This window comes from Nerophis ophidion, linkage group LG04, assembly GCF_033978795.1.
Source record: "Nerophis ophidion isolate RoL-2023_Sa linkage group LG04, RoL_Noph_v1.0, whole genome shotgun sequence".
Taxonomy (NCBI): domain Eukaryota; kingdom Metazoa; phylum Chordata; class Actinopteri; order Syngnathiformes; family Syngnathidae; genus Nerophis; species Nerophis ophidion.
This window is the reverse complement of record NC_084614.1, coordinates 68485859-68506982: the sequence shown is the minus strand read 5'-3', so window position 1 is coordinate 68506982 and position 21124 is coordinate 68485859. Positions and strand designations below refer to the sequence as shown.

Here is a 21124-nt window from a genome sequence, read left to right as displayed (position 1 = left end):
TTTAAACGGAGATAGCAGGTCCATTCTTTGTGTCATACTTGATTATTTCGCGATATTGACATATTTTTGCTGAAAGGATTTAGTAAAGAACATCGACGATAACGTTCGCAACTTTCGGTGCTTACAAAAAAGCCTTGCCTTTACCGGAAGTCGCAGACGATGACGTCACAAGGGTGAGGGCTCCTCACATATTCACATTGTTTATAATGGGAGCCTCCAACAAAAAGAGCTATTCGGGCAGAGAAAACGGCACTTTCCCCATTAATTTGAGCGAGGATGAAAGATTTGTGTTTGAGGATATTGAAAGCGACGGACTACAAAAAAAATAAATAAACAAGTTAAAAAAAAACGCGATTGCATTAGGACGGATTCAGATGTTTTTAGACACATTTACTAGGATAATTCTGGGAGATCCCTTATCTTTCTGTTTTGTTGCTAGTGTTTTAGTGAGTTTAACAGTACCTGATAGTCTGAGGTGTGTCTCCACGGGTGTCTTGACGCCAATGTCTCAGGGGAGTTGACGGCAGCTATGGACGGCACAAGCTCAGCTGATCTCCGGTAAGAAGCGACTTCTTACCACAATTTTCTCACCGAAACCTGCTGGTTGACATTCAGTCGGGATCCATGTTCGTTTGACCGCGCTCTGATCCATAGTAAAGTTTCACTTCCAGGAATTTTAAACAAGGAATCACCGTGTGTTTGTGTGGCTAAAGGCTAAAGCTTCCCAACTCCATCTTTCTACTTTGACTTCTCCAATATAAATTGAACAAATTGCAAAAGATTCAGCAACACAGATCTTTAAAATACTGTGTAATTATGCGGTTAAAGCAGACGACTTTTAGCTGTGTGTGTGTGTGCAGCGCTCATTTTTCCTAAAAACACAGTGACGTCTTGCGTACACGTCATCATTAAACGACGTTTTCAAGACGAAACTTCCGGGAAATTTAGAATTGCAATTTAGTAAACTAAAAAAGGCCATATTGGCATGTGTTGCAATGTAAATATTTCATCATTGATATATAAACTATCAGACTGCGTGGTGGGTAGTAGTGGGTTTCAGTAGGCCTTTAACGTCTGCTATAGATGATCTTTGACTGTATTGTCCATTTAACGAGGTATACCATGAAGGTGTGACATGAAATCCAGAAAAAGAACAATAGAGAAGGGGAGATTGTCTCATAAAAAAGTGTCCCCCAGAACAATTGAGTAGAATAGTTATGCTGCAGTGCACGCATGCCCCTACTATGCACGTATAATGGCATTGCCATGGTAACTAAACATGACAGAGAGCTAAGTCCCAGGGAGGGATTAAACCTGCGGAGTAAAAGGAGAGGGAGTTAATTGCCTGTAGGTGCACACAAAGGTGCATTTGTGACTGCTCGGCCATGAAACCCCACAAGCGGGCTCAAGAAGGGTCCACGTCAGCCGCTTGGCATCAACATTCCAGCCCCAACAGGCAAAGACCTTCAAAGCTGCCTCCGCGTTCCTCAGGGACCAAATTGCAAGAACAGGCGAGGCGAGGGGACAGTCGAAGGCAGGAAGATTCCGACGGCATCTTTTAAGACCCCCCTTCGCCCCCGCATGTTGCATCTTTAATCGCCTTCCTCAAGCGACTTCCAGAGTTCAAGGAATTCAAACCTCCGATGAGCGGAGTCGCTCGGGTCGGACTTTGGTCTCCTCGCCCGTTCCTTCTTCATTTCCGTTGCTGTCAGGGTGACGCGCAGACACGGCGGCGGCGCGCTAAATGTTTCAACAGGCGGGGGGGGGGGCTCGAGACGAGGCCTCCGCCGTGTTCTGCAGGAAGATAACGCCGTTTCATTCCATGAAAATCGGGACGTCTGTGTCCCGAACTCCACATCGTGAATAGGACGTGAACCTTGTCGGCGTGAAGACGCATGCATGGGATTCTTGGAGTGGAGGAGGACCATGCTGATAATAAAAGCTTTGCACAGTCTGGCGGCATTATCACATCATATCAACAACTTCACAAGCCACGCCTCTAAATGTCAACTGATCAGTACGGAAAAGGCAGGAAAAATGATATGAATGTATGGCTTGTTTGGAATAATTACTAACATAGCATAGTTTGGCTTTTTTTTTAACAATCAATAATGTTTATTTACATAGCCCTAAATCTCAAGTGTCTCAAAGGGCTGCAGAAGCCACAACGACATCCTCGGTTCAGATCCCACATCAGGGCAAGGAATAACTCAACCCAGTGGGACGACAATGAGAAACCTTGGAGAGGACCGCAGATGTGGGTGACTTCAAAAACAAGGGGCCTCAAACATGCCCACGCTTTGATATGACAATTTAATGTTGGTGCGGCCCGCGAGTTTAATAGGTCATGCTTGCCAACGTCCCCAATTTTCCTGGGAGACCACTGAATTTCAGGGCACCAATTCTCTCGATGTCCCTGTCAATTTTTACCAGATCAACAATATTTCAGGGAGTGCCAAAATGGCACTGCCTTTAGCGCCCCCTACATCCTGGACTGACAGCGTGCAAGCCCAGTTGTATGTTGCATCTGGCCATGTGAGACGCACGTGTGTTATTGCAAGACATATTTGATCAACAGCTAAACACGTCCCAGTAAGGGTGGCCGTAAAAAAAATCTTTAACACTGTTACAAATATGTGCCAGACTGTGAACCCACACCAAACAACACTGACAGACACATTTCGGGAGAACATCCGCACCGTAATACTACATAAACACACCAGAACAATTACCCAGAATCCCATGCAGACCTGATTCTTCCGGGCTACAATATACACCTCCCTGCTACCACCAACCCCCCACACCCCCACCCTCCCTACTTGCGTCGGTTGAGGTGTTGTATATTGTAGCCCTGCAAGGTGTTCTGGGTATTTGTTCTCTTGTGTTTAAGTTGTGTTAGGGTGCGGATATTCTCCCAAAAAGGGTTTATCATTCTTGTTTGGTGTGGGTTCACAGTGTGGCGCATATTTGTAACAGTGTTAAAGTTGTTTATACGGCCACCCTCAGTGTGACCTGTATGGCTGTGGAACAAGTACTGTATGTCTTGCAGCCACTGACGTTGCACTGCACAAGTCTCACACAACTTTTCACATTGGTTGTGTGATATAAAAGCGTGCGCAATGACATGTAGTGAAGCAGTAGTCTTCTTTTGGGGGTGCGCGGACCCCTGGAAGTACTTGAAGGTATGCCAAGGGACAAGTGAGATTTATTTAAAAAATTCTAAAAAAAACAGCTGCAATTCATAAATCCTTTATACATATATTTATTGTATAGTACGTCAATGAAGTATGAATGTAAATTCATAAATTGTGGAAAAATAATCCAACAATCCAACATTCAGTGTTGACAGCTAGACTTTTTGTGGACATGTTCCATAAATATTGATGTTAAAGATTTCTTTTTTTGGGAAGAAATGTTTAGAATTAAGTTGATGAATCCAGATGGATCTCTATTACAATCCCCAAAGAGGGCACTTTAAGTTGATGATTACCTCTCTGTGTAGAAATCTTTATTTATAATTGAATCAATTGTTTATTTTTCAATAAGTTTTTTAGTTATTTTTACATCATTTTTTCCAAATTTGTCAAGAAAGACCACTACAAATGAGCAATATTTTGCACTGTTATACAATTTAATAAATCAGAAACTGATGACATAGTGCTGTATTTTACTTCTTTATCTCTTTTTTTCAACCAAAAATGCTTTGCTCCTATTAGGGGGGTACTTGAATTAAAAACAATTTCAAAGGGGGTACATCACTGAAAAAAGGTTGTCCTCTACTGTTGTAGAGGACGTTAAAGGCAGTGCAGTCACTGCAGCCATAAATAATGTCGGCCGGGTGAAAATTGGGAAAAATTCGGGAGAATGGTTGCACTGGTAGATTGTCAGGAGACTCCCTTTTCTTGCGGCCCAGCCTCACCCAGTTTCTGCATCCAGTGGCCCCACAGGTAAATTGAGTTTGAGTCCCCCGCTTAAAAATAATCACTTACTTTATCCAATCCAATCCAATCCAATCCACTTTATTTATATAGCACATTTAAACAACAATAACGTTTCCAAAGTGCTGCACAGCCATGTTAAAAACAATTGTAAAAAAATTAAAAAAAATTGAAAAAAATAAAAATAAATAAAAAATAAAAATAAATAAATAAAATAAAATAAAAAAGTATATATATGGCAAATAGACTGCATTTCTTAGGATCTTTGGTATGATTATCAAGTATTTTCATCACTGGTCGACGAGGCTACACATGTTAAACACAAAGAGAAAGCCAGTAGTCAATTATCAAGTATCAAATTGAGATAGGCCCCAGCGACCCCCCACAACTCCAAAAGGGACAAGCGGTAGTAAATGGATGGATGGATGGATGGATTATCACTGGGGGATGAGGCTAGACTTTTTAAACACAGAGAAAGCCAGTAATCAAGTATCAAATATTATTATCACTTGATGACGAGGTGGTATAGCTCGGTTGGTAGAGTGGCCGTGCCAGCAACTTGAGGGTTCCAGGTTCGATCCCCACTTCTGCTGTCCTAGTCGCTGCCGTTGTGTCCTTGGGCAAGACCCTTTACCCACTTGCTCCCAGTGCCACCCACACTGATTTAAAAATGTAACTAAGATATTGGGTTTCACTATGTAAAGCGCTTTGAGTCACCAGAGAAAAGTACTATATAAATATAATCAGAGGTGGGTAGTAACGCGCTACATTTACTCCGTTACATTTACTTGAGTAACTTTTGGGATAAATTGTACTTCTACGAGTAGTTTTTATGCAAGATACTTTTACTTTTACTTGAGTACATTTATGGAGAAGAAACGCTACTTTTACTACGTTCCATTTATCTACATTCAGCTCGCTACTCGCTACTTTTTTTTATCGATCTATTAATGTTTGTTTTGGTTAATGACAGCTTCAGAGTAGAATCCACGCATGACTGCGTTTCACATGCAGTCACTGGTGACGTTGGACCAATCAAACAGAGCCAGGTGGTCACATGACCCGATTTATACAAGTTGAAAAACGTATTGGGGTGTTACCATTTGGTGGTCAATTGTACGGAATATGTACTGTACTGTGCAATCTACTAATAAAAGTTTCAATCAATCAATCAAAAGTGTAAAGGAAAAAAAGACACTTTTTATTTCAACCGTACTTCCCGTCAAAAGCCTAAAGACTGATCGCACAGTTCCTGTCTTCACAATAAAAGTGCCGCTCTATCGCGCCTGCGCTAACAAAATAAGAGACTCCGAAAGCCAGCGCAAACAAGCTAGCAAGCTACGGAGTTTGCCGCCAATGTATTTCTTGTAAAGTGTATAAAAACGAATATGGAAGCTGGACAGATAAGATGCCAAAAACCAACAACTTTCATGTGGTATTAGACAGACAAGAGGAACTTTTCTTCTCCTCCATTTGAAAATGTGGACGTCTGATTCCAATCAATGCAAGTCATCCGAATCAGGTAATACACCAACTTATATTCTTGTCTTCATGAAAGATAGGAATCTATGTGTTAAACATGCATGTATATTCATTAAAACACCTTCAACATGTGAACGAAAATGGCAAAATAAATAAATATAAATTATATACTGTATATATATAAATGTATGTATATATATATATATATATATATATATATGATATGTGTGTGTATAAATGATATGTGTGTGTATGTATATATGAGGTAGATCACCTCGACTTGGTCATTTACTAAGTAATTGATAAATGTTGAAAAACATATTGGGTGTTACCATTTAGTCGTCAATTGTACGGAATATGTACTGTACTGTGCAATCTACTAATACAAGTTTTAATCAATCAGTCAATCAATCAATCAACCAATCAAATCAATGAATGCCTACTGAGGCTATGGTGCTGTTAAGTTATTGTGGCTCAATGTGCCATTTTTTAAATTTTATTTTAATGTACTATTATTTAATATATATTATTGTTTTAGTTGCTTAAGAGATATGAATGTGCTCATTGCTATTTCAATGTTTTTGTGCATTATTTATTGCCGTAATCAGGTTACTCATCAGTTACTCAGTACTTGAGTAGTTTTTTCACAACATACTTTTTACTTTTACTCAAGTAAATATTTGGGTGACTACTCCTTACTTTTACTTAAGTAATACATCTCTAAAGTAACAGTACTCTTACTTGAGTACAATTTCTGGCTACTCTACCCACCTCTGAATATAATTCACTTCACTTCACTAAACCGAGAGAAAGCCAGTAATCAAGTATCAAATATCAATTTAACACTGGGGGAATAGGCTAAACTTGTTAAACACAGAGAGAAAGCCAGTCAGTGAGTATCAAGTATCACCTTTTATTATCACTGAAGGATGAGGCTAAACATCTTAAACACAGAGAGAAAGCCAGTAGTCAAGTATCAAATACCAATTATTATTATCACTGGGGGATGAGGCTAAACTTGTTGAACACAGACAGAGCCAGTAGTCAAGTATAAAGGAGGATGAGGCTAATCATGTTACACACCAAGAGAAAGCCAGCAATCAAGTATCAGGTATGAAATATCATGTATTATTATCACTGGAGGACGGGGTTAAACATACGTAATACAGAGAGAAAACCAATAGTCAAGTGTCAAATATGAAGTATTAGTATCAATTGAGGACAAGCCTAAACATATTAAACACAGAGAGGAAGCCCGTAGTCAAGTATCAAAAACCAAGTACTATTATCACTGCCTGTCATGTCATGCGAGAGTGGACCGCGTCTGTGTGTACGGCCTTGCAAGGAGACACCGTGGTCCTCATCCGCACGGAGGATCTTTTAAACTGCCGACATGGCGACATTCCACCTTCAACGGGGCTACCGCGCATGCTCGTCACTACTGTTGCATGCTGGGTAGTGAAGTTATTGTATTCCCTAGGTCGTAACATCACAGTAAGTATGGGTATACATTGTTGCTGACTGAAGAAATCGAATTATTATTATTATGACCTACGACTGATTTATTTACTTAATTCTCATTTTTTTCATTCATATTTAGATTTTATTTTGTGTTGAAAATAAAAATAAAGACATTTATAATTATAATGTTTGTCTACGCCAGGGGTCATCAACGCAGTGCCCGCGGGCACCAGGTAGCCCGTAAGGACCAGATGAGTCGCCAGCTGGCCTGTTCTAAAAATAACTCAAGTAGCAGCACTTAACAGCACTATTTTTATTTTATTTTATTTATTTACTAGCAAGCTGGTCTCGCTTTACACGACATTTTTAATTCTAAGAGAGACAAAACTCAAATAGAATTTGAAAATCCAAGAAAATATATATATTTTTTACTTTGCTTCTTATAACTTTCAGAAAGACAATTTTACAGAAAAAAATACAAGCTTAAAAATGATTTTAGGATTTTTAAAAGACATATACCTTTTTTACCTTTAAATTCCTTCCTCTTCTTTCCTGACAATTTAAATCAATGTTCAAGTAAATGTATTTTTTTATTGTAAAGAATAATGAATACATTTTAATTTAATGCTTCATTTTAGCTTTTGTTTTTTCGACGAAGAATATTTGTGAAATATTTCTTCAAACTTATTATGATTAAAATTCAAAAACATTATTCTGGCAAATCTGGAAAATATGTAGAATCAAATTTAAATCTTATTTCAAAGTCTTTTGAATTTCTTTTAAAATTTTTGTTCTGGAAAATCCAGAAGAAATAATGATTTGTCTTTGTTAGAAATATAGCTTGGTCCAATTTGTTATATATTCTAACAAAATGCAGATTGGATTTTAACCTATTTAAAACATGTCATCAAAATTCTAAAATCAATCTTAATCAGGACAAATTACTAATGATGTTCCATAAATTCTTTTTCAAATTTTTTTCCAAAAAGATTCGAATTAGCTAGTTTTTTCTCTTAATTTTTTTCCGTTGAATTTCAAATTTTAAAGAGTCAAAATTGAAAATGAACTATGTTTAAAAATTAAATTTTCATTTTTTTCGTGTTTTCTCCTCTTTTAAAGTGTTCAATTTAGTGTTTTTTTCATCATTTATTCTCTACAAAAAACCTTCCGTAAAAGGAAAAAAAAAATGTGCGACGGAATGACAGACAGAAATACCCAATTTTTTTATATATATATATATATATAGAGTTATTTATTAAAGGTAAATTGAGCAAATTGGCAATTTCTGGCAATTTATTTAAGTGTGTATCAAACTGGTAGCCCTTTGCATTAATCAGTACCCAAGAAGTAGCTCTTGGTTTCTAAAAGGTTAGTCTACGCCAATCTGTTGAGCTACAAAAGAATAAAAAAAAAAACGTTTTCCCTAATTTCCCTTAAACCGATGTGCCGTTCTCGAGGTCTCAAAAGCCGCGAGTGTTTTTCTGAACTCAGCACGAGTTTGAACATTGTGTTCCTGATTTTCTACGACTTCTCAAACCTGCTGCTGCTGCTGTGCGGACCGAGCGTTGGCTCGTGTTTGTCAGGCCTTATCATTTGTGGAAATTAATTGCCTCCATATGACAAAACTGGTATTACTCAGCGTGTTATCACAGTCGCAAGCGCTGTGAAATGTCAACGAATGTTTGTTTAGACACATTTTTCATTAAACAGCGTTGCCTTGGCTGTGGATTTTCACTCATTTGGACCCGAAGTTTCCACCCCTCTTAAGTTTTTTTTATTGTTGGAATAAATCAGCATTAATGCAGTGTGTCTGCAGGGAGAAACAATACTGGTTTTCTGCAGACGCCTAATGAGCCGCTGAGGCTTAATAATTATTCAGCAAATCTTAGAGTTTAAATCGGTAAGAGATTATGCTAAGATTACAATAATGTGTTAGCAGACGGTTTCATCATCCTACGTAAGTTAGCGGGTAATAAAGTCCCTCCAGCTGCCTCCGTTTTTCAGTGATCCGACGGTGAAAATGACTGCGAAGAAAAAACTTTAATAAACATGAAGGAATTAGTCAAGATCTCTCAGGTCCATATTTCCACACGGGGGTCAAAGTGGGATACGTTGTGAGTTGTTGACCAAAATACGGCGGGACTGGCGTGCAGAGATAATGCTGTAATGGCGCGGATTGTTATTAAAAACTCAGCATGAAAGAACGGGAGTCCGAAGACGTGACGTAAAAGTGGAAAAAAGGTTTTACAGCAGTGCGTAAAAAGTTCAATTAAAGTTAAAGTACCAATGATTGTCACACACATACTAGATGTGGCGAAATTATTCTCTGCATTTGACCCATCACCCTTGATCACCCCCTGGGAGGTGAGGGGAGCAGTGAGCAGCAGCGGTGCCGCGCCCGGGAATCATTTATGGTGATTTAACCCCCAATTCCAACCCTTAATGCCGAGTGCCATGCAGGGAGGTACTGTGTGAAAGCGAGAGGCGACAAAAAAAAACAAAAAGTGGAAGCAACAACATCCCGCTCGTGCGAATGAAGAGAAGACATGCTGGGTAATGATGCGAGAGGCTACTGGAGCGGGGGTCGGGAACCTTTTTGGCTGAGAGAGCCAAAAAGCCAAATATTTTAAAATGTATTTCCGTAAGATCCATAAAATATTTTTTTTTAACACTGAACACAACTAAACGCGTGCATTTTTAAGTAAGACCAACATTTGTAAAGTATAATAGGTCTCTTATTCTTTGTAATAACTTTGTTATTCTGAAGCTAACTGTGGAGGGGGCGTGGCCTGCAGCGAAGCGGTGTGTGGCAGGACCGGCCTCGAAATCAGCGACAGGTGCGTAGATGGCCCGCCTGCGCCTTGTTATCTAATCACCTGTCGCTCTGTTATAAGCAGCAGCCAGGAGGAGAGACGGGGTTGGAGCTGGAGCCAGAGCGCGAGCGAGAACGAAAGAGAAAAAGAAAATTAATGGAAAGCAACTGAAAGACTTATTGAAAAATAAAAAATATTGTAACCCTGAAACAGGCTCTCAGGTCGGTGCTTGGTGGTCTGAAAAACCCCCAGGAGGGCAGGCCCCACACTAACCACTAATAAATAAATAACTTCTTACCATTAACGCAACTTCTTGAACATAAAAAAACATGAGAATGTTTTCTGTTTTGAACGTTATTTTTAACACTGTGATTACAAGTGGAATTATTCATTACTTATCGTGTTATCCAGATTTATCCGAGAGCCAGATGCAGTCATCTGAAGAGCCACATCTGACTCGCGAGCCATAAGTTCCCTACCCCTGTACTGGAGTGTTTATCCACTGTCTTTATGGTGATTTAACCCCCAATTTCAACCCTTAATGCTGGGTGCCAAGCAGGGAGGTACTGGGTCCCACTGTTATAGTCTTTGGTATGACTCGGGCGGGATTTGAACTCACGACCTACCGATCTCAGGGCGAACACTCTAACCACTAGGCCACTGAGTAGAACTGAGACATTGGAAACTTTACTGCCACCCGCCAACATTACAAACCCCGTTTCCATATCCAGCACGTGTTACAACAGCGTGGCTTCGTAAAAAAAAAATACTTAGCATGAAATGCTAAGTAATTCACAAACAAGGATGGGGCGAGGGTCATCACTTTGTGAGCAAATTGTCGAACAGTTTCAGAACAACATTTCTCAACGAGCTATTGCAAGGAATTTAGGGAAATCCTCAATAACTTCAGAGAATCTGGAGAAATCACTGCACGTAAGCAATGTTATTACGGACTTGTGATCCCTCAGGCGGTACTGCATCAAAAACCGACATCAGTATGTAAAGGATATCACCACATGGGCTCAGGAACACTTCATAAAACCACTGTCAGTAACTACAGTTGGTCGCTACATCTGTAAGTGCAAGTTAAAACTATACTATGCAAAGCCAAACCCATTGATCAACAATATCCTGAAACTACACCATCTTGGCTGGGCCCGAGCTCACCTAAGATGGACTGATGCAAAGTGGGAAGGTGTTTTGTGGTCTGAAGAGTCCACATTTCAAATTATATTTGGAAATAGAGGACGTGGTGTCCTCCAGAACAAAGAGGAAAATAACCATTCGGATTGTTATAGGCGCAAAGTTCAAAAGCCAGCATCTGTGATGGTATGGGGGTGTATTAGTGCCCAAGGCATGGGTAACTTACACATCTGTGAAGGCACCTTTAATGCTGAATGGTCCATACAGGTTTTGGAGCAACATATGTTGTCATCCAAGCAACGTTATCATGGACGCCCCTGCTTATTTCAGCAAGACAATGCCAAGCCACATGTTACAACAGCGTGGTTTCGTAAAAAAAAGAGTGCGGGTACTTTTCTGGCCCGCCTGCAGTCCAGACCTGTCTCCCATCAAAAATTTGTGGCGCATTATGAAGTGTAAAATACGACAGTGGAGACTGTTGGACGACTGAAGCTCTACATAAAACAAGAATGGGAAAGAATTCCACTTTCAAAGCTTCAACAATTAGTTTCCTCAGTTCCCAAACGTTTATTGAGTGCGGTTAAAAGAAAAGGTGATGTAACACAGTGGTGAACATGCCCTTTCCCAACTACTTTGGAACGTGTTGCAGCAATGAAATTCTAAGTTAATTATTATTTGCAAAAAAAAAAAAATTATGAGTTTAACCCTTCTATTAAAAAAGAAAGGATAACCAGTACTTTGATCAACACAAAAACTGAAATGGGTCAAATTGACCCTTAACATAATACAATTTGAATTAAAAATGTATTGTATGTCACTTTTCTAAATGTTTATATAACCTAAAATAAAGTTGTTGTTGGTTTAACCTGTTTTCTTGACTGTTTTGAGTGCATTTACACAGTACGGGTAAAAATGACCCGCAACATAATCAATGTAATTTTCCCCGACATAATACAAGGGCTCCTCTCTGAGCTGCTACCTTACCGTGGTAGAGGAGTTTGCGTGTCCCAATGATCCTAGGAGCTATGTTGTCTGGGGGTTTTCATGCCCCCTGGTAGGGTCTCCCAAGACAAACAGGTCCTAGGTGAGTGATCAGACAAAGAGCAGCTCAAAGACTTCTATGGAATTACAACGAAATGAACCCAGATTTCCCTCGCCCGGACGTGGGTCACCGGGGCCCCGCTCTGGAGCCAGGCCCGGAGTTGGGGCACGATGGCGAGCGCCTGGTGGTCGGGCCTGTTCCCATGGGGCCCGGCCGGGCACAGCCCGAAGAGGCAACGTGGGTCATCCCTCCAATGGGCTCACCACTCATAGGAGGGGCCATAGAGGTCGGGTGCATTGTGAGCTGGGCGGCAGCCGAAGGCAGGGCACTTGGCGGTCCGATCCTCGGCTACAGAAGCTAGCTCTTGGGACGTGGAACGTCACCTCACTGGGGGGGAAGGAGCCTGAGCTAGTGCACGAGGTAGAGAAGTTCCGGCTGGATATAGTCGGACTCACCTCGACGCACAGCAAGGGCTCTGGAACCAGTTCTCTCGAAAGGGACTGGACCCTCTTCCACTCTGGCGTTGCCGGCAGTGAGAGGCGACGGGCTGGGGTGGCAATTCTGGTTGCCCCCCGGCTCAAAGCCTGTACGTTTGAGTTCAACCCAGTGGACGAGAGGGTAGCTTCCCTTCGCCTTCGGGTGGGGGGACGGGTCCTGACTGTTGTTTGTGCTTACGCACCAAACAGCAGTTCAGAATACCCACCCTTTTTGGGTACACTCGAGGGAGTACTGGAAAGTGCTCCTCCGGGTGATTCCCTTGTCCTACTGGGAGACTTCAACGCTCATGTTGGCAACGACAGTGAAACCTGGAGAGGCGTGATTGGGAAGAATGGTCGCCCGGATCTAAACCCGAGTGGTGTTTTGTTATTGGACTTTTGTGCTCGTCACAGTTTGTCGATAACAAACACCATGTTCAAACATAAGGGTGTCCATATGTGCACTTGGCACTAGGACACCCTAGGCCGCAGTTCCATGATCGACTTTGTAGTTGTGTCATCGGATTTGCGGCCTTATGTTTTGGACACTCGGGTGAAGAGAGGGGCGGAGCTTTCTACCGATCACCACCTGGTGGTGAGTTGGCTGCGATGGTGGGGGAGGATGCCGGACAGACCTGGCAGGCCCAAGCGCATTGTGAGGGTCTGCTGGGAACGTCTGGCAGAGTCTCCTGTCAGAGAGAGTTTCAATTCACACCTCCGGGAGAACTTTGAACATGTCACGAGGGAGGTGCGGGACATTGAGTCCGAGTGGACCATGTTCCGAACCTCTATTGTCGAGGCGGCTGATTGGAGCTGTGGCCGCAAAGTTGTTGGTGCCTGTCGTGGCGGTAATCCCAGAACCCGTTGGTGGACACCAGCAGTGAGGGATGCCGTCAAGCTGAAGAAGGAGTCCTATCGGGTTCTTTTGGCTCATAGGACTCCGGAGGCAGTGGACGGGTACCGACGGGCCAAGCGGTGTGCAGCTTTAGCGGTCGCGGAGGCAAAAACTCGGACATGGGAAGAGTTTGGGGAAGCCATGGAAAACGACTTCCGGACGGCTTCGAAGCGATTCTGGACCACCATACGGCGCCTCAGGAAGGGGAAGCAGTGCACTATCAACACCGTGTATGGTGCGGATGGTGTTCTGCTGACTTCGACTGCGGATGTTGTGGATCGGTGGAGGGAATACTTCGAAGACCTCCTCAATCCCACCAACACGTCTTTCTTTGAGGAAGCGGTGCCTGGGGAATCTGTAGTGGACTCTCCTATTTCTGGGGCTGAGGTCGCTGAGGTAGTTAAAAAGCTCCTCGGCGGCAAGGCCCCGGGGGTGGATGAGATCCGCCCGGAGTTCCTTAAGGCTCTGGATGCTGTGGGGCTGTCTTGGTTGACAAGACTCTGCAGCATCGCGTGGACATCGGGGGCGGTACCTCTGGATTGGCAGACCGGGGTGGTGGTCCCTCTCTTTAAGAAGGGGGACCGGAGGGTGTGTTCCAACTATCGTGGGATCACACTCCTCAGCCTTCCCGGTAAGGTTTATTCAGGTGTACTGGAGAGGAGGCTTCGCCGGATAGTCGAACCTCGGATTCAGGAGGAACAGTGTGGTTTTCGTCCTGGTCGTGGAACTGTGGACCAGCTCTATACTCTCGGCAGGGTTCTTGAGGGTGCATGGGAGTTTGCCCAACCAGTCTACATGTGCTTTGTGGACTTGGAGAAGGCATTCGACCGTGTCCCTCGGGAAGTCCTGTGGGGAGTGCTCAGAGAGTATGGGGTATCGGAATGTCTTATTGTGGCAGTCCGCTCCCTGTATGATCAGTGCCAGAGCTTGGTCCGCATTGCTGGCAGTAAGTCGGACACGTTTCCAGTGAAGGTTGGACTCCGCCAAGGCTGTCCTTTGTCACCGATTCTGTTCATAACTTTTATGGACAGAATTTCTAGGCGCAGTCAAGGCGTTGAGGGGTTCCGGTTTGGTGGCCACGGGATTAGGTCTCTGCTTTTTGCAGATGATGTAGTCCTGATGGCTTCATCTGGCCGGGATCTTCAGCTCTCACTGGATCGGTTCGCAGCCGAGTGTGAAGCGACCGGAATGAGAATCAGCACCTCCAAGTCCGAGTCCATGGTTCTCGCCCGGAAAAGGGTGGAGTGCCATCTCCGGGTTGGGGAGGAGACCCTGCCCCAAGTGGAGGAGTTCAAGTACCTAGGAGTCTTGTTCACGAGTGGGGGAAGAGTGGATCGTGAGATCGACAGGCGGATCGGTGCGGCGTCTTCAGTAATGCGGACGTTGTATCGATCCGTTGTGGTGAAGAAGGAGCTGAGCCGGAAGGCAAAGCTCTCAATTTACCGGTCGATCTACGTTCCCATCCTCACCTATGGTCATGAGCTTTGGGTCATGACCGAAAGGATAAGATCACGGGTACAAGCGGCCGAAATGAGTTTCCTCCGCCGGGTGGCGGGGCTCTCCCTTAGAGATAGGGTGAGAAGCTCTGCCATCCGGGAGGAACTCAACGTAAAGCCGCTGCTCCTCCACATGGAGAGGAGCCAGATGAGGTGGTTCGGGCATCTGGTCAGGATGCCACCCGAACGCCTCCCTAGGGATGTGTTTAGGGCACGTCCAGCTGGTAGGAGGCCACGGGGAAGACCCAGGACACGTTGGAAAGACTATGTCTCCCGGCTGGCCTGGGAACGCCTCGGGATCCCCCGGTAAGAGCTAGACGAAGTGGCTGGAGATAGGGAAGTCTGGGCTTCCCTGCTTAGGCTGCTGCCCCCGCGACCCGACCTCGGATAAGCGGAAGATGATGGATGGATGGATGGATAATACAAGGGTTAAAGATCAAATATCTTGTCTCTGTAGTGCATTCAACTGAATATGGGTTGAAAAGGATTTGCAAATCGTTGTATTCCGTTTATATTTCCATCTAACACTATTTCCCAACTCATACGGACACGGGGTTTGTATTCTCCATTTAGAAAAAAAAAAAAGACTTATTTAATGTGCCCTATAATCCGGCATGCCTTATATATGAAAAAAGATCCCAAATAGACCATTTATCAGCAGTGGGCCTTCTAATCCGGTGCACCCTATGGTGTGGAAAATCCGGTAATTTTAAAAAACACATTTGCATTTTGTACGACAAATTACCACAGTTTATAAATAAACGTTATGGTTGGCAAGATATGACATAAATGAGCCAGAAAACAACCCTTTTGGTCAAGAGTTGCTTCCGACCAGGAAAAAGCATTTCAGGTTGTCAAAGGTGAAACGTTACTGCAACATGGCTTTGAGGAAACAGACCGAATGCAACTTACTTGAGGGTGAACTGCTCTACAGAGGAGTTGGGCATCAAGTACAAGAAGATCCTGAGTGTCTCTCCAGGCTTGAGAGGCTTCTCTGGCAGCCTGAGGAACATGTTCTTGTCCAGCTGCTTGTCCACCAGCAGCTGCTCCTGGCTGGCCTGATACAGGCTGATGCTGCCGATGCGCAGCAGGGGGTGCTGCGACAGAGGCTCCCCCCTGGACCCTCCGCCGGCCCTGTGGCCCGAGGTCTCGCCGCACTCGCCTTCCGTGTTGGGCTCGTGCAGCGTGTAGTAGAGCTCTGTCTGGAGGGTCTCGCCGGTGAGTCCGTCCAGGAGTCCGTCCCCGGAGCCTTTCCGGCGACCCAGGGGCGCCACGTTGGTGTTAAACCAGGTCGCCGGCAACTCCAGCTGGGCCAGACACTGCGCCAGGTTGCCTTTCATGCGGCACGACGTTTTAATCTCCCGGACGTCGCGGAAGGCATGCAGGCGGACGCACGGCAGCTTGTCCTGAGCCTTGAAGTCGTCCCAATCCCGGCCGGCGATGTAGAAAAACACCTGCACCGCGGGGTTGTTGGAGAACACCCTGGACTGGACAATGAAGGCTCGCACCTTCCAGTTGACGGTCAGCTGGCCAGGGATGTCCAGCGGACTGGTTGGCTGAAGCAACTCCTTAGACAGCGACTGGTCCCGGGCAAAAGGCCCGAAGCTGATATTGATGGCAGGGAGGTCCTTTGTCTGGAAAACCACAAAACTCTCAGAGCGCTGCAGAGGGTGTCCGCCGCTGGCCCCCGCGTTTTGTCCCGAGACCTGAGCCTCTCGCAGAAAGAAGGCGAGCTGCGCGTTGGACATTTTGAAGTTGGCCGGCAGGTAGACGCTGGGGGGCGTAGGACGGGCCGTCGCCGCCGAGGAGCCGAAGAGGCCGTCGGAACTGGTCGGGGAGACTTTCCCTGCGAGAGCTGCGGATAGAGAGAAAGCAAAAACAACGTTAAAGTCAACCATCTTCATTTTTTTTCCAAAGGTCTGCCCTACTCATGGTCAGAGGGATGGGGGCTGGAGTCTATCCCAGGTTTCTCAACTCAATTCAGACATAGAACATTAGCTTTGATATTTGCTATTGTCAGTCGTTACCATGGTTGCACTGGGGATCCGTACAGTCCAAACTGGCTTAACTGAACTTTCATGCTTAAAAGGAAGCACTTGTAAACACTTAGCTAGTGTTTCAAGGCATGAAAATAAAGAACTGAGTTCATAGTTCAGAGTGGAAAAAGACAAAGTTAACAAAGTACAAGCAACTCTCAATGCATCCATTCATCCATCCATTTTCTACCGCTTATTCCCTTTCGGGGTCGCGGGGCAAAGCAACCAAACTTTCCCGAGTACATGTTTGTGACGTCATCATCTACTTCAGGGGTCACCAACACGGACCAGATGAGTCGCCCGCTGTGCTCGACAATTTTAATTCTAAGAGAGACAAAACTCAAACAGAATTTGAAAATCCAAGAAAATATTTTAAAGACTTGGTCTTCACTTGTTGAAATAAATTCATTTATTTTTTTTACTTTGCTTCTTATAACTTTCAGAAAGACCATTTTAGAGAAATAATACAACCTAAAAATGATTTTAGGATTTTAAACACATATACCTTTTTAGGTTTTTAAATTCCTTCCTCTTATTTCCAAACAATTTAATCAATGTTCAAGTATTGTTTTTTTATTGTAAAGAATAATAAATACATTTTAATTTATTTCTTCATTTTAGCTTCTGTTTTTTCGACGAAGAATATTTGTGAAGTATTTCTTCAAACTTACTATGATTAAAATTCCAAAAAATAATTCTGACAAATCTATAAAATCTGTGGAATCAAATCTGAATCTTATTTCAAAGTCTTTTGAATTGCTTTTAAAATTTTGGTTCTGGGAAATCTAGAAAAAATAATGATTTGTCTTTGTTAGAAATATAGCTTGGTCCATTTTGTTATATATTCTAACAAAGTCTAGATTGGATTTGAACCTATTTAAAACATAAAAATTCTAAAATTAATCTTAATCAGGAAAAATTACTAATGATGTTCCATAAATAATTTTTTTAATTTTTTCAAAAAGATTCGAATTAGCTAGTTTTTCTCTTAATTTTTTTTCAGTATAATTTTTTTTCAGTTTAATTTTTAAAGAGTCGAACTTGAAGATAAACTGTTTCAAAATGTAATTTTAATTTTTTTCGTGTTTTCTCCTCTTTTAAACTGTTCAATTAAGTGTTTTTTCATAATTTAATCTCTATAAAAAACCTTCCGTAAAAGTAAAAAAAATGTACGACGGAATGACAAACAGAAATACCCATTTTTTTATATCTATATAGATTCATTTATTAAAGGTAAATTGAGCAAATTGGCTATTTCTGGCAATTTATTTAAGTGTGTATCAAACTGGTAGCCCTTCGCATTAATCAGTACCCAAGAAGAAGCCCTTGGTTTCAAAAAGGTTGGTGACCCCGATCTACTCTACCATGTGCAGTCAACTCATCAGCACCTTCTACTTTTCTGATTTTGTGGACGAAAAAAAAATGGTATCATCTTTTTCAAACTAGTTGCGACATTTGTTTTGCAAATAAACGTGACAGGAAAATATTTTAAAAATGTTTTTGAAGTAACCCAATTTTTTGTACATCATACATTGTATTCTTTAAAATAATTTATGTTCATATTTCATTTTTTTATCCATCCACTTCCGCTTATCCAAAGTCGGTTCGCAGAGAAGCCCAGACTTGGCTCTCCCCAGCTACTTCGCCTAGCTCAGTGGTCTGCAACCTGCAGCTCTTTCGTGCCTCCTTAGTGGCTCCATGGAGCTTTTCGAAAATGTATAAAAATAGAAAAAGATAGGGAAAAATATATTTTTGTTTCAATAGGGTTTTTCGAAGAGGACAATCCCACTATTTATATTAAACATGCTTTTCTGATGAGAGTTTTTGGCGAGTGCCGTTTTGTGCCCGCATCACTGTAGATGCCGCAACAGTCCGCCTGTCGATCTCACGATCCACTCTTCCCTCACTCGTCAACTAGACCCCGAGGTACTTGAACTTCTACGCTTGGGGCAGGAGCAAAGAAAGATCTCCTCTCTAACCCGGAGATGGCTCTCTAACCGTTTCCGGAGAGAACCACGGACTTGGAGGTGCTGGTTTTTTATCATCATTATGTTTTTAGTTCATATATGATAATTGTATTAAATCATTAAATATATTTAACATTGATTATAACTGAAGTTGGATGAACTGAGGCCTGGTGTGGTAACACAGCTAAAAAACTTCAAAGCTTAAACGACTCTTGTAAAATTCACAGAACGCTGTTTTGTAACGATACTCTGGTCCGGTTTACAGTGGGAAGGATGTCAGCACCCATCCTACAACCAAAACATGGAAGTGACGTCCATGTGACGTTTTAAGGCAAAACGACAAGGATTGGCTTTAGAAGTTGGAGAGATTAAGATCAAAGAGCCCCCTTCCTCAGGATGTAAAAAAAAACTAGAAGATAATCAAATTTCACGTAAAAATGGCCGACTCTACTTCTTCTAAATCAGACTTTTGTGCATGTTCTAAGCCAGTTAATGATTTCTGACGTGTTGTTTTGACGTTTTGTGGCAAATTACTCAGGATTTCAACAACCAGACCAGCGATTCTCAAAATGTGGTCCGCAGGCTTCATCTAGTGCATGGGTGTCAAACTCTGGCCCGCGGGCCAAATTTGGCCCGCCGTGTAATTTCACTTGGCCCTTGAGGCAATATCAAATTAGCATTAGAGCTGGCCCGCCGCTGTAGCACCGCATTCACCGCTAATACTCTTACTTGCCAACCCTCCCGATATTCCCGGGGAGACTCCCGAAGTTCAGTGCCCCTCCCTAATTTCATCCGGGACAACAATATTTGGGGTGGGCTTTAAAGGCACTGCCTTTGGCGTTCTCTACGTCCGCTTTTCCTCCATACAAACAGCGTGCCGGCCCAGTCACATAATATATGCGGCTTATACACACACACAAGTGAATGCAAGCCATACTTGGTCAACAGCCATACAGGTCACACTGAGGGTGGCCGTATAAACAACTTTAACACTGTTACAAATATGCGCCACACTGTGAACCCACACCAAACAAGAATGACACATTTCGGGAGAACATCCGCACCGTAACACAACATAAACACAACAGAATAACTACCCAGTACGCCTTGCAGCACTAACTCTACCGGGACGCTACAGTATACACCCCCCGCTATCACCAAACCCCGTCCACCTCAACCCCACCGCCGAAAAGAGGCATTCAATTTTTATTAAAATTTTATTTGCTATGCCATTGATATTTTTTAATTTTTATAATTATTTGAAACTCGATTTTGCATGTCATTATCAAGTTATATAAGCCTTGCTTGTTCAATATTCAATGTAGAACTTGTTTGGGTCCCTATTAAAAGGTTAATTTGTTCAACATCGGCCCGCGGCTTTGTTAGGTTTTAAATTTTGGCCCACTCTATTTGAGTTTGACACCCCTGATCTAGTGGTACGCCAGGGTATCACTTAATTAAAGTACAGTGTTTTATTTTCCTGTATTCAAACACAGTGTTACTGTTCAAGCTGTGTGTAATCTTAGTTTCCAAACACACAAACAACATATTGAATATACTCTTTAAATTAAACATCTGCTTTGTTTTTAATGAGTACTTAGGCCAACTGCGCTACTGTATTTTAATTGGTTATTACGGTGGCACTTGGTTGTAAAAGTTTGAGAACCAATCAATAAACACTATTCAATATTCTAAACGCCACCAACAGTAAACCCTAACACATAAAGCTTGTCGTTGTTAAAAGTTAACGTTAAAGTACCAATGATTGTCACACACACACTAGGTGTGGCGAAATTATTCTCTGCATTTGACCCATCACCCTTGATCACCCCCTGGGAAGTAAGGGGAGCAGTGGGCAGCAGCGGTGGCCGCGCCCGGTAATGATGGTCTTTAACGATAAAATGCTACTTTTCTCGGTAAATCCGACTTTTGCACGGGTTCCGATTCAAACAAGGGGTATTTGACGTCAAGAACTAAAACATTTCTGAAGGTACAAAACAGCCAAACCCGTAAAAATGACCCGAATGCAATTTTTCGAACAACACTTTGTTTGTAAAGCCGACTTTTGCACATTTTCTGATCAAAACAATGATTTTTGACGTCAGAGTCTAAATAAAAGCAGCTGATGTTGATATCAAAGAGACAACTTATCAGGATGTAAACCAATTAAAACATTTTAAAAACTACAAAACAGCCAAACTCGTAAAGATCACCCAAATGCAATATTTCTAACAACACTTGTTTGTAAAGCCGTCTTTTGCACATTTTCCAATCCAAACAATGATTTTTGACGTCTACGTCTCAAAGTTGAGTTGGTTGATATCAAAGAGACCACGTATCAGGATGTAAACCACTTAAAATATTTTAAAAACTAC

At 42.7% G+C, this 21124-nt stretch overlaps 1 protein-coding gene across 2 annotated transcripts in view; it reads right to left on the bottom strand.

Moving 5' to 3' along the window:
• Positions 1-21124, bottom strand: part of tmem132e (transmembrane protein 132E) — a 975100-nt gene that overhangs the window by 306271 nt on the left and 647705 nt on the right. For both annotated transcript variants that reach the window (XM_061898877.1, XM_061898876.1), the window contains exon 2: positions 15659-16601. In XM_061898877.1, the coding sequence (XP_061754861.1) occupies positions 15659-16601 (943 nt within the window). The remainder of the gene's footprint in view (positions 1-15658; positions 16602-21124) is intronic.